Genomic DNA, 13760 nt, shown 5'->3' with positions numbered 1-13760 from the left:
ACTCCGACACCTTGAGTCGGTGTTTGTTTGAATCATAGTAATTGCTGTCCTTTGTGTAACTATTGATACTGCTCACTTACTCTTGAGATAAGTCTGGCTGCTCAGCCATCGCTAGCACTTTACTTTGTAGTACAGGCTTGTACCAAAGGTGAATTTGTACTGTCACTTGTAGTCTTAATTGTGTGTGGTGTTCCTAAAGGGTACTGCATATAATTCTGCCTAACAACTTGTTACACCCAGTATATTTAAAGTGATTAAGGGTGGTATACGTTCTTTTAATACAATCTGGGTAACACTTCATACAATGAAATGATGTCTCATGGCTACAACAGCAGCTGTCCCTTATGCAATGCCGAAAATTCAAAGGGTCTCACACCAGTGTAGTATTTATTTATTCCAAATTATAATTTTTATTTAAGAGCTCACACCGCTGAATAAAATGTGAATCTGCATTGAAAGCCAGTTAAATGAATACAAATCACATCCTAAATCCATTCCTAAAATGAAAACAGGAGCACAGTGCAGAATGGATCAGTTCTAAAATAGTCACTTAGGCAGAGGACCGATACAATCAAATAACACTACCCGTTGCTCACCGCTTTACCTGCAGTAATCAGCCGTACTACTTTCTCAAATTCCTATGCTGATAACAGACTATTTCCTCTTCTACCATAACACAGTGCAGTATTTCTGATGTTGCAATAGAGCAAAAATATGCTAGAAAGCTTTCGAACATCAAGAAATTGTATATTGTTCCTCTACGGGAGAGATTTTATGCAGCGTCGGATCTCCTTTTAGATAAAAGCCTGGACACACTGAGTAGATTTACAGTGAGAACATTCACATGGCATCTTACTTGTATGAATTCTCTGATGTACCAATATATTATTCTTGTAAACCTGATCACCATAATGACATTCCCATTCATCCTCACCAGTGTGGCCGTGATGGTGCTGTATTAGTTACTGTTTTAATTGAAAGTCTTTCTGGACTTTATAACCCTTACATGGTTTCACAGAGTGAAGCAATTATGATGTAACGATAGAACGCTCTTCACACTCTGTACATTTATATGTTTTCACTCCACTGTGTACTGCCTGATGTAGCATCAGCTCTCTCTCTGTGATAAAATCGTTGCCACATGGTTTCCCACCAGCGTGGATTCTCCGATGCCTAATCAGATTGGCATTTCTAATGAAAGCCTTGCCACACTCTGTACATACGTTTGGTTTCACTTCAGTGTGTACTGCCTGATGGTGCATTAGGCTTGTCTTCTTAGTGAAAGCCTTGTCACAGGCTGTACATTTAAATGGTTTCTCACCAGTGTGGATTCTATGATGTCTAATCAGATTTGCATTTCTAATGAAAGCCTTGCCACACTCTGTACATACATATGGTTTCATGCCAGTGTGGTAATTTAGATGTGCTGAGAGTTGACCTGATTGAGTGAATGCTTTGCCACACTCAGTACATGTATATGGCTTCTCACCAGTGTGAATTCTCTGATGTCTGATCATATCTGCATTTGCACTGAAAGCCTTGCCACACTCTGTACATACATATGCTTTAACGCCAGCATGTGCTTTCTGATGTTTCTTCAGCCGACTCATTGTAATGAAAGGCTTGCCACACTCTGTACATTTATATGGTTTCAATCCAGTGTGAACTGCCTGATGGAGCTTCAGGCGTACCTTTATAGCGAAAGCCTTGTCACACTCAGTACATTTAAATGGTTTCACGCCAGTGTGTACTGCCTGATGTAGCAACAGGTCTGCCTTTTTACCGAAAGCCTTGTCACACTCTATACATTTATATGGTTTCACTCCAGTGTGTGCAGCCTGATGTAGCTTCAGGTGTGTCTTTCTAGTGAAAGCCTTGTCGCACTCTGTACATTTATATGGTTTCACACCAGTGTGTACTGCATGATGTATCATCAGTTCTCTCTTGGTAATGAAAGCCTTGCCACACTCTGTACATGTAAATGGTTGCACCCCAGTGTGTACTACCTGATGTAACATCAGCTTTCTCTTTGTAATGAAAGCTTTGACACACTCTGTACATTTATATGGCATCACACCAGTGTGTACTGTCTGATGTAGCATCAGATTTCCCTTTTTAATGAAACCCATGTCACACTCTTTGCATTCATATGGTTTCACTCCAGTGTGTACTGCCTGATGTACAATCAAATTTCTTGTTGTAATGAAAGCCTTGTCACACTCCGTACATACATACGGTTTCACACCAGTGTGTGTTTTCTGATGTAGCTTCAGCGTACTCATTGTAAGGAAAGCCTTGTCACATTCTGTACATTTATATGGTTTCACACCAGTGTGTACTGCATGATGTAGCATCAGTTCTCTCTTGGTAATGAAAGCCTTGCAACACTCTGTACATGTAAATGGTTTCACGCCAGTGTGTACTGCTTGATGTAGCATCAGCTTTCTCTTTGTAATAAAAGCCTTGTCACACTCTGTACATTTATATGGCATCACACCAGTGTGTTCTGCATGATGTACAATCAGATTTCCCTTTGTAATGAAACCCTTGTCACACTCTGTACATGCATATGGTTTCACGCCAGTGTGTGATTTCTGATGTAGCTTCAGCCGACTCATTGTAATGAAAGCCTTGCCACATTCTGTACATACATACGGTTTCACGCCAGTGTGTGCTTTCTGATGTAGCTCCAGCAGACTAATTGTAATGAAAGCCTTGCTACACTCTGTACATACATAGGGTTTCGTGCCAGTGTGTGCTTTCTGATGTAGCTTCAGCCGACTCATTGTAATGAAAGCCTTGCTACACTCTGTACATTTATATGGTTTCACTCCAGTGTGTACTGCCTGATGCAGCATCAGGTGTGATTTTTTACTGAAAGCCTTGTCACACTCTGTACATTTATATGGTTTAATGCCAGTGTGTACAGCCTGATGTAGCATCAGCTCTCTCTTTGCAATAAAAGCCTTGTCACACTCTGTACATTTATATGGTTTCATTCCAGTGTGTACTGCCTGATGTACCATCAGATTTCCTTTTGTAATGAAAGCCTTGTCACACTCTGTACATTTATATGGTTTCACTCCAGTGTGAACTGCCTGATGTAGCATCAGATTTCCTTTTGTAGTGAACGCCTTGTCACACTCTGTACATTTAAATGGTTTCACTCCAGTGTGTACTGCCTGATGTAGCATCAGCCCACTCTTTCTAACGAACCCCTTGTCACACTCTGTACATTTATATGGTTTCACTCCAGTGTGAACTGCCTGATGTAGCATCAGCTCTCTCTTTGTAATGAAAGCCTTGACACACTCTGTACATTTAAATGGTTTCACTCCAGTGTGTACTGCCTGGTGTAGCATCAGATCTCTCTTTCTAGCGAAAGCGTTGTCACACTCTGTACATTTATATGGTTTCACTCCAGTGTGTACTGCCTGATGTAGCATCAGCTCTCTCTTTGTAATGAAAGCCTTGTCACACTCTGTACATGTATATGGTTTCACTCCAGTGTGTACTGCCTGATGTAGCATCAGCTCTCTCTTTGTAATGAAAGCCTTGTCACACTCTGTACATGTATATGGTTTCACTCCAGTGTGTACTGCCTGATGTAGCATCAGCTCTCTCTTTGTAATGAAAGCCTTGTCACACTCTGTACATGTATATGGTTTCACTCCAGTGTGAACTGCCTGATGTAGCATCATCAGGCTCTTTCTAATGAAATGCTTGTGACACTCTGAACATTTGCATGTTCTCTCGCAAGTGTGTATTTTGTGATTAATTATGAGCTATTTATTTGTAATGAATGTCTTGTCACACTCAGTACATTTAAATGTTTCTTTGCCAGTATGCTAGTTCTCATGTAGCATTAGCTCTGAGTTTGTAATGAAAGTGTTGCCAACCCTAGTGAATGTGTAGTGTTTCACAACAATGTGAGTTGGCTGATGTAGCCTCAGCTTTCTATCTGAAAAGAAATCCTTGCCACACTCTGTCCTTTGTATGGATTTTCCACAGTGTTAGTTGTGAGGTGCCTGATCACCTTTGATTTATAATGAAAGCCTTGATGCCTCCAGTGTCCCTGGTGTCACTTTGATGGCATTGTGTTGGGGCATTGTTTTTTCTCAGTGTGATGCCTCTGCTTCCTTTTCCTGCATTGTTAAAGCTGTATCATTTGCTGTAGTAAATTTAAATTATCTGTATGTGGTGTGTCCTGCGTGTTGTCTTATTAAATGGGAAGTGTTACAAAATCCTCTGCCACATTCGGAACATGTACACAATCTACTCCATTGAGTGGGCATTCAGCTTATCGGCTACCTCATTCAAAAAAGTCCTGGAGTTTTTATGTTCACTCCCTAGGGTAATAATTATAATTTGTTATTTATATTGTTTTCTTCACTACAGCGCTGCACATGGAAAATGTATATACATAATTAATATTACCCATGTGAAGTTGGTTTTCACTTAATAACCTCAGAATTTTGAGAAACTGAGCTGGCTTTGCCAGGATTCTAACCTCTGTCCTGAAGAATGCACATGTATCTCAACAGTCAGTGCGTAACCCGTAGAGCTATCTCATTAGCTAATGGCTCCAGAATCCTTTTCTCCTTATAAAAGACACTTTCTTACAGTCAGTACATTCACTCAACAGGATAGTGCATCACTAGGGCAGGTATTTCTTTGCATAACAGTAATGACTGGAATGAGCATTATTAAGATGGCAGGGCATGCCAGCGCAACGCTCTGTATGATCACATACTTCCCTTTTAGCCTCCGTAAGTGCAGCTCAGTGTCTTCAGATGCTACTCTGGCAGGTGCTGCTGCGCCGTCATCAACATTTACCATGAACTTCAGCAACCACGTCAGCCATCCCCAGGGCCAGAGAAGGTGGTGATTAGCTGGTTATGCTGGACACAGGGTATGAGTGGCTTCAACTTGCCGACATTTGGGGATCAGTTTGTACCAGGATTTCCACCATGCAAAGTTCCGATGAATAGGCTTGTGAGTCTTTATGTGACCTTGTCTACATTTACATGTCCTCTTCTGTGTCTTTTCCACTGCTTTGTAGTTTGTTGGCCTTTGAGTTGCATTCACTGAAACAGCGAGGAAACATTCAACATATGAATATGGTATGGCTCACTATTAGGGTTAACTGTGCAGATTTTAATATAGTGCCTAGCAGTTCATTTTAGAGACTTTTGTGCGGCTCGTACATCCTGTGCTACATGCAATTCAATAACAATTTGACACATTCAGTACATTTACATGAGCTGTTCCCTATGCACATCGTCATCCCCATTATGGTGAATGCAGTCCTATTAATTAGACAGTTAATATCATCCACCGTGTTCAAAAGGTAATTTGGTTTCAGAGATTTTCTGACGATAAGCTTTTCAAAAAGGTTGATAAGTGGGAATGATTCTCTGCTGCTTGAGCCATTAGGCGTCCTGGGAAAAGGCTTCTTTCACAAACATTCTCAGAGCTATCCCTGCACAGGACTCCATTCAAACAGTTTCCATTACTGTGGATAGTTTTCCTGTTGGATTAAAAAGAAGAGTCATGGAATTAGTGTATTGTGAGCAAGAAATAAAATGCATAATTATTAGGAGGAAAATCATAAATGTAGTTAGCTTACAGGTAATGTTATACAATTAAAATATAGGATGGCATAGACCACAAGGCTCCCTAGCAACAAGGATGCTCTCATCTCCACAAAAGTGATTTTATGGCAACAGCAGAGGCACATATTACATGCAATCTCTCTTAACCTTGTTGCTGTGGGAGAGTTATGATAGGTTAAGTGACAAGGGACTTATATTGCGTCAAATGTATGTATTTATTTATTATTTATTGTGCATTGGTCAGGCACTTATACAGTAAGTCAATTCCGTTTCAAAGCACCCACAGGGCAACAGGGAGGGAACAGGGGATTGAAAACAATAGTACAGTGGAGGACAAAAAAATGAACCTACTATGCCTTGTGAGTATTCAGAACGTGCAAGTGCAGCGAGAAGAGTGAGAGTGGGGATAGGTGCTGGAATGTCCGTGCTCATGAGTGAGCAGCAGATGAACTGCCTAATATGGTAAGTGCTATGCGGCTTAGGGCCGCATTGGGTGGATAGTGCAAGCCCACAGGACGAAGGTCGGTGGGTGCTGAGGCAAGTGCTGAAAGGTAGGAAGAGGCCGGGGCGATTGAGTGTGGGAGGACAGGACCCCGAGGATGCATAAGGGACCTGGTGACCAATTACAGCGACTGTAAGATTAGCAGAGGAGGGAAGGAGGAAGTGAAAAGGAGAGTCTTCAGGAGCGTCCGGAATTTGAGTAAATCCTGCTCAAGACAAAGAGGATGCTGGAGGCTGTTCCATAATAGGGTGCCAGCTGAAGAAAGTGATCGGCCTCCGGCCCTCTGTTTAGTGAAATGCTTTACACACATAGAGTTGGTGCCAGATGTAGAGGTCTATAGGGAGAGTATTTAGTTAGAGAAAGTTGCAGATAGTGTGGTCCCAGGCTCCAGACAGCCTTGTGGATGATGCAGAGAGATTTGAATTTAATCCCTGCAGCAACCTGGAGCCAGTGATAACTAACATATTGTTTTGTCTGGAGAATGGTTACGTGCCCCATGCCTTGGGCATCCAGGCCTTAGTCTACAGAGGAAAAGGGTCTCATGAACTGAAGAGAACCCAGGTCAGGTCCATACAGAGTTCAGAAAAGATTGGTGTTTTATTTTGTACAGGCAGGAGAGGGACTTGTTAATCCCAATACTAAAAATAGCAAATGAAAAAAAGAGTGAGGAGTTATTTTAATAATGCTCATGAGGTAAGTACTGGGACGAGGAAGAGTGGACGTGGAGCACGTACCGTAGTGGATTGTGATGCTTTTTCTTTTTTAACCTGCATTTCTACTTGAAGCAAAAATCGAATTTTGAGGATGCCTTGAAGAACTGTGAGCTCCCTAGCTCTGCCCACTGATCCTCGACCAGGAAGTAGATTTAAACAGCAATCCGTCGCCGTGAAGCCCGCGGAGTCAAGGGCGTGGATTTTGTGAAGGCTGTTTGGCTGTGCTGTGCGCTGGATGCAGGACGGGGGAATAAAATCCCAAGTGAAGTTGAACGCGCACGTCCGCTGCGCTCGTCTCCCTGGTCACAAAAAAGGTACTGTGAACTATTTTCGGTCTTTCCTGGTTATGATAAGGCCGTATGAATGATTGATATGCAAGGCTGATTGCTCCCCATATCACTAGATCACTGGATCGTAGCTATCTGGGGCTGTTGAATGCGGCACCTATATATTTCTTTTGTTCTTTTTTTTTCTTTTCTTTTTTTTTGTCCTGCCAGCCATTGAGCCTTTGACCAAGGGTGGTGTGCTGGTGCCGAACTAATCAATAATTGTGAGACATCTGCATAATGTATAATCTGCGGAGTTCTGCCAATCCTGATGATTTCCATTTGAAAAAGATCATTATAGAGGGATTGGGTAAGGATCCGGATGAGAACGTGCAAGGTATGCAAAGTAGATTTTGTTTTAAATGCTACAAGACAGGTGGGGGCATATTGCGTCCACCGCCTAGGGTGTTCTCTTTGGATAATCAAATTCCCTCAACCTCCGGCTTTCTGAACTCATCTGTGGACCTTCGATCCCTGCAAGGCCAGGAAGTGGGAATTTCGACACCAGTCAATCATCTCATTCGTGATTCACTGCCCTCCAACTTAGACTACACTTTGAGGACGACCACAATGAAAAATGCAATATTAACTCATTTTTCGCAAGGCACACAATCAACAACTTTCTGCTCCGTAGCGAGTCCTCCAATAAATGAGGTAAATGTGCCAGTGCTTACAACTGGGATTGGCCCTTGTGATGAAGATTTGTTGGAACTAGAAATGCAAATACCAATGAATGTATCTTATGAATTAAATAAAATACCGGAAGAACAACAAGATAATTTGGAAAAGGAGTCCACATTCTATGAACCAATTAGGTTGGCTGACTTGTTTGCAAACATCCAGCAACAAGGGCAAATCGATTCAAATCCTACCCTAATTCCCCCAACAATTACTGCTCTGAACTTTGTGTTAAGCTCATTAGTGAAAGTCTTCGAATCAATTAAGTTGGACGTACAGCAACACACAGGGATAATGTTGGACATATCGAAGGAACTGGAATTGAATGATATAATGGCGACGGCATTGAAAACAGCTGTCAATGAAGGTATGGGAGCTATCCAAAAGTAACTTCGGGAAAGGTCAAGAGTTCAAGTGACAAAACTGGAACAACTTTCGGACCAATGTGACCTGGTGAAAATAGATCTAGGTGTTCTGGTGAAGACCTCAAAGTCACCTTCGAAACTGAATGACGAGAGTTGCAATTGTGAGCAACCTTTAATAACCCCTGAGCCATTGCCAGATGATTCACCTGTCAGAATCAGTGATGGAGGAATTTCTCCGAATGGCACAGGTTATAGATCTAGATGTAACATCCACAGTGCCTGGAAAGCCTACTATAAACTTTGAGGAACAGGGAGTAGAGAAAAAAAAGAAGAAATTGTCAGGCAAAGCGAAAAAGAAAAAGAAAAAAATGACAATGGAAGACATGCCAAAATTAACAGGGGAGTTGAAAGGGAAGTGTAAAATCAAAAGGAAACATCTGATAACTGATACTAATCGCTTTATGAAGTCTCTTAAAGCAAAGGTTGGAGTGGTGGTAATAGAAGAAAAAGTGAATCCGCCAAAGAGAGGAAAAGGGAAAAAACAGAAAAAAACATTAAAGAAAATGATAAGAAACAAACAAAAGAGTTCCCTTAGGCGGACCTAAAGAAAATGACAGTGGGCATTCAAACAGACATAGTCGAACCCCTGAAGCGTATTGCCCCAATTTTCCTTCTTGCGAAAAAAAAACCAAAGGTGATGAATCCAGCAATAAAGATAGCCCCAATTTTTCTAAAAACTAAACCTCAAGAGATGGGTCCTGGGGGATTGGGCTTAATTCCTGCAGCAAGTGGCGAGATATATATAACAGGGACAAATGCAGGTTCACATCCAGCACCACTGGTGAATCTGGTGTCTGGAGGCATCAAAGAAGTCCCCCAAAGGCCTCTTTGTTTTGGTGAGGGTTCTGAGCCAAAAAAAAAACATGCTAATTCAACCTCAGAGGGAGCCAAAACCAAATGCGTGTGACAAAAGCTTAAATTACACAAATCAGCTTAAAGACCTTAGAGTATATATATCAAGATTGACTCCAGGGGCGTGGCCAGCAGCGCAATGGAGCGGACGTGAGTTTGATCGGCTCTGTGACCGCTGCAAATATCCTGTCTTTTATAGCCTGATTCCTGAGAGTTCTATACACTTCTGACATCTGCATCGATAGCTGACGCACTGGGGCACCATCGGATGCAAAATTCAGGGAAAATCGGAGCCCCAAGAGCAAACTCGAGGTGAGTGAAGAGCGAAACGGAGACGGCTCCCGCGCTCCCAAGAGGGCTGCCGCTGGCGCGTGATGCAATTCGGGGACTGTCGGGCTACGGGGAGCGACAGTATGCAAGCAGACTTGACGGAAATCGCCGGAAAATCTCTGGCCCACGAGGAGCTCGACGGCCGAGCTAGGAAGACTCTCTTACCGCGACATCCAGCGAGGCCGGTGAGTGGCCCCAGTCACCAGCCCAAACCCACGCATTGGTAAACCCGAGGTGGTAGCCCCTCTCCGAGCCACACTTGTGAGAGACCTCGGCTGAAAAACTCGCCTGACCGGGACTGCCGTCGCACATGCTGTCCTACCCGATCCACAGCAAGCCTCCGTCCCTCCCGGGCGCACATAACCCCACGAAACTGCCTCTCTCCAAGGATGGGCAAAGACAAATTGAGAAAAGCCTCTACGCAAAGCAAGATGGACCAATTTGCGGTGGCACAGGCCCAGGCCTCGCAGTCTCACACACCACAGACACTCCCCCCCCGAGGACGAGACTGCCCTCTCCCTGAGAGACGTGATGGCCGCCATTGCCAGCTCCCGCTCCTCGATGGAGATGAAAATTGACAGTATAGCGGCGGATGTCTCCTTTCTGCACCACGACTTACAGAAACTCTCCGCTCGTACGGGGGAGGCGGAACAGCGCATCTCGGGGACTGAAGATAACATTAGAGGCATAAATCAACAACTCTCCCAGACACTAAATCGTCTGAAAATGTTAGAGGCCCGTGTGGATGAGGGGAAAGGAAGATCGCGCCGCAACAATATACGCATCCTCGGCCTCCCGGAGGGGGAGGAAGGGCCCAGTATGGAGCTCCTCCTGGAACAATGGTTGGCGGACATCTATGCGCCCCACCCCTTCTCTAAGTTCTTCTCGGTGGAGAGAGCTCACAGAATGCCATCGGGCAGGCCTATACCAGGCACACCACCCAGAACGATCATTGCAAGATTCCTTAATTATCGGGACAGAGATGCACTCCTTCAAATGGCTTGCTCTAAGGGTACAATCACCCATAACGGCTCCCGAATCGCCTTTTTCCCTGACTACACCCGGGAGGTGCCGAGGGCAAGACAGTCGTTTGAACCACTGAAGAGGCAACTATTCCACATGAAAGTAAGATACGGACTGCTGTTTCCGGCCCAACTCAAGATCCACCACAAGGGAACCACAGTTCACTTCACGGATCCGAAGGAGGCCTGGAGATGGGCGGAAACGCACATTGAAGGGGACTGGACGGCAAGACCGACTGATCGGGGAAGGAGACCCCGGCCTGGGGCCGATCACCCCCCATCCCGGGGGGCACCCGGAGGCCCAGGAACCAGCGATCCTGGAACAAGCGGCAAACCCCGCCAATTAAAGCAAGGGAAACCAACAAACACTAGGAAGCGATGGAATATCGAATCGAAGAGAGGCCGACCTCATAAGTGGAACCTAAGAACTACGGAATGCTCAAAGGCGGTAGGAGCTGCAGACCAGAGGGCACCCCCTCTGTTCGCCTGCCAGCCAGGACCCCAAGTTTGAGCTGACACTCTAGTTCCAAATGCCAACGATGTTCGGGCGACAGGTACTCCGTGTTGGGGTGGAGTATAGGGAGGGGGGATGGATGAGTTTATGTTGTTTTTGTTATAGTACTAATACACGTTTATTACGCATTCACGAAACTAATGAATCACGCCACCCAACACACCCGAAATATGGCAACTCCATGAAACAACCCATAATGTCTGCGAACCTGATACTGTACACAATGGCGACCACACTGACCCACGCATCAACCCCTGAGCGCCCCAGGTCTCTCAAAATAATCACATGGACGGGCTGGGGTCCGGAATCAAGCGACGTCTTGTTCTGCAGTTCTTGAACAGACATTCTCCCGACGTCGCCCTGATAAAGGAGACACACTTAGCTGGGACCATTGCACTTTGTTTCGTAGAACCAACTACCGACTGGCACCACATGCGGGATACACTATGGGATCCAGAGGGACTCTTATCCTGATACATAAACGTGTCCCATTCACATCGCTAATAGTTGAACAAGACCCCCGGGGTCGCTATGTGGTGGTTATAGGAACACTGGGACAAGAAACACTGGCCATTGCGTCAGTGTACTCCCCGCCAGGACTGGGAGAGGAATTCCTGGAGGAGTTGGTCACCCTTATGGCAAAACACCAACCTGATACGTGGATTTTGGGGGACGATTTTAATGATGTCATGTGTAATATAAAAGATCGCACTCACATCAGGGACCGTAACCCGAACACTCCCACCAAACTAGCAAAATTTGCGTTGGTCCTGGGCCTTCGGGACGTGTGGCGGCATCTCCACCCTGTGGACGAGGCCTACTCGTTCCACTCGGGAGCACACAGGTCCATGTCCAAACTAGACTACCTCTTCCTCCCAAACACCGATATACACAGGACGTCCACTGCAGACCCATCTCAGACCACTCACCCCTCATGGCGGTACTGTGCATACAAAGGGAAACCCCACCCCGATCATGGAGGCTGAATAGCTACTATTTGGGCTCCCCTGATCTTGTTGACCACCTCACGGAAGTAACTAATAAATATTTTGAAATGAATACCCCTATGGTCGATGACCCAGTCACGATATGGGAAGCATACAAAACGGTATTGAGGGGGGAGGCGATTTCCTGGGTAGCGGGTAACAAAAGGGAGCGACTTCGGAAGCTGCTGGAGGCGGAAACTGATGTGGGCGACTGGGAAGCCAAATAATTTTGTGACCCAAGCCCGGAGTCTCTCAGATCCCTTAAGGGTGCTAGAGAATGCCTTCGACATATCGAATTAGAAAACGCCAGGCAAGCCCACCAAGACTCCAGGGCAAGGGTATATGAACACGGGGACAAAGCTGGGAAAATGTTGGCCTGGCTCGAGAGACGAGATGAGGGTCAACGCCACGTTAGAGAGATCATAACCCCGCAGAATGGGAAATGCCACTCAGACAGGGATATAGCACAAGCTTTTGCTGACTTCTATGCTACGTTTTATGCTGCCCCAGTGTCCCCTCTGGATCCCTCCCTACTAGATAATATCACCCTGTCATTCCTATCGGAAAAACAGAGGGCACAACTGGACTCGGCTCTCACCGAAGCGGAGATCGCTGAGGCTGTAGCTCAATTGCAGTCGGGGAAAACACCAGGCCCCTGTCTTGATATGGGCAAAATCTTCCTCGGGGCCAGCCCTTTGGGAGCAAAAATACCCAATTCAGCCCAAAATACAGGTTCTATTGTGCTGAGCAGTGATCTCATGCTAGTGACAAATGACACCCTCAAAGTTTTAGCATATTTATTCTAAGCAGTGAATTTCATATACATTTGGGATTCAAGTTAGAGAATATTACAAAGCATAAAACAAAGAGCAATGCAAAATATAGTGAAACATGGAACTTAGATAAACATAGAGAAACATAGAGAAATATAGAGAAACATAGAGAAACACAGTCTTACGTCCCTTTAATCAGCACTGGGAGACCATGGGTTTTTCATAGAAAAACAATGCTGGAGGACACCGTGAGAGCCAATTCCGGGCACCTGACTGTACACGAATCAAGTCCACAGGACGATCTCCCCCTGATCCCATGTGTGCATGGATATTTTATAATCTCTTGCTGTCAGTCACCATGACGCATAGTTCCAGAACTTTCCCTGTGCAAAAATATGGGCTGGTTCATGGAAAAAACCCAGCTCTCTCTGAGATGCTCCCTGCTCGCTCCTACCCCCTCCCTTGGTTCCCATCTGCGCTGGCTGAGGAATGTCTTATCAGTACCTTCCCAGAGAAAAGGAAGATTAGCTTGGAGCCAGGGCTACCGTTAGTGAGGCTGAATATTCTAAGGGAAGCAGGGATGTATTAACCCCATCTGCAAGCTCTAAAAGGCATGCACTCATAGCTTAGTGTTTATAGCGCTTAAGACTGGCTATCTAAGCGCTATATAGGTGCCATGATGTTCCAAACACTCCAAAAATACCTATTAGCTACATAGCTGGGGCCCTCTCCCTGCCTGTCTATCAACAATGCATAATGTGACCTATTTCATACTAGGCCTGCATATTCCTTGTAGCTCACTACTGCATAATGGAAGTGCTACAACAGACTACTGTCAGCATTTTTAGCACATACTTTGAATACACTATTGGCTTTCAGCGGCTAATGCTGTCATCTAAAGCCCTGATTGGCAAGGTTGCAATTTCGTGTATCACTACATTCCACCCCTATTCAACGTGTGTGCGACACAATGCTGACTAATACCTATCAATATAGTATTTAGTGCAGTGATAAAGACCTTGGG

General features: G+C 44.9%; 1 protein-coding gene across 3 annotated transcripts in view; it reads right to left on the bottom strand.

The window, feature by feature from the left end:
* Window positions 1–384: 384 nt before the first annotated feature.
* The window catches only part of LOC138480710 (zinc finger protein 850-like), a 185313-nt gene continuing 171937 nt past the window's right edge, over window positions 385–13760 (bottom strand). For 2 of the 3 annotated variants that reach the window (XM_069612412.1, XM_069612413.1), the window contains exon 2: window positions 385–5530. In XM_069612412.1, the coding sequence (XP_069468513.1) occupies window positions 1029–3701 (2673 nt within the window). In that variant the 5' untranslated portion in view covers window positions 3702–5530 and the 3' untranslated portion in view covers window positions 385–1028. The remainder of the gene's footprint in view (window positions 5531–13760) is intronic. The other variant, XM_069612414.1, reaches the window with a different exon arrangement.

Source organism: Ambystoma mexicanum, chromosome 5p, assembly GCF_040938575.1.
Source record: "Ambystoma mexicanum isolate Mex_15411 chromosome 5p, UKY_AmexF1_1, whole genome shotgun sequence".
Classification (NCBI taxonomy): Eukaryota; Metazoa; Chordata; class Amphibia; order Caudata; family Ambystomatidae; genus Ambystoma; species Ambystoma mexicanum.
Note: the sequence above shows the minus strand (reverse complement) of the source record. Positions and strands in the feature narration are given on the sequence as shown.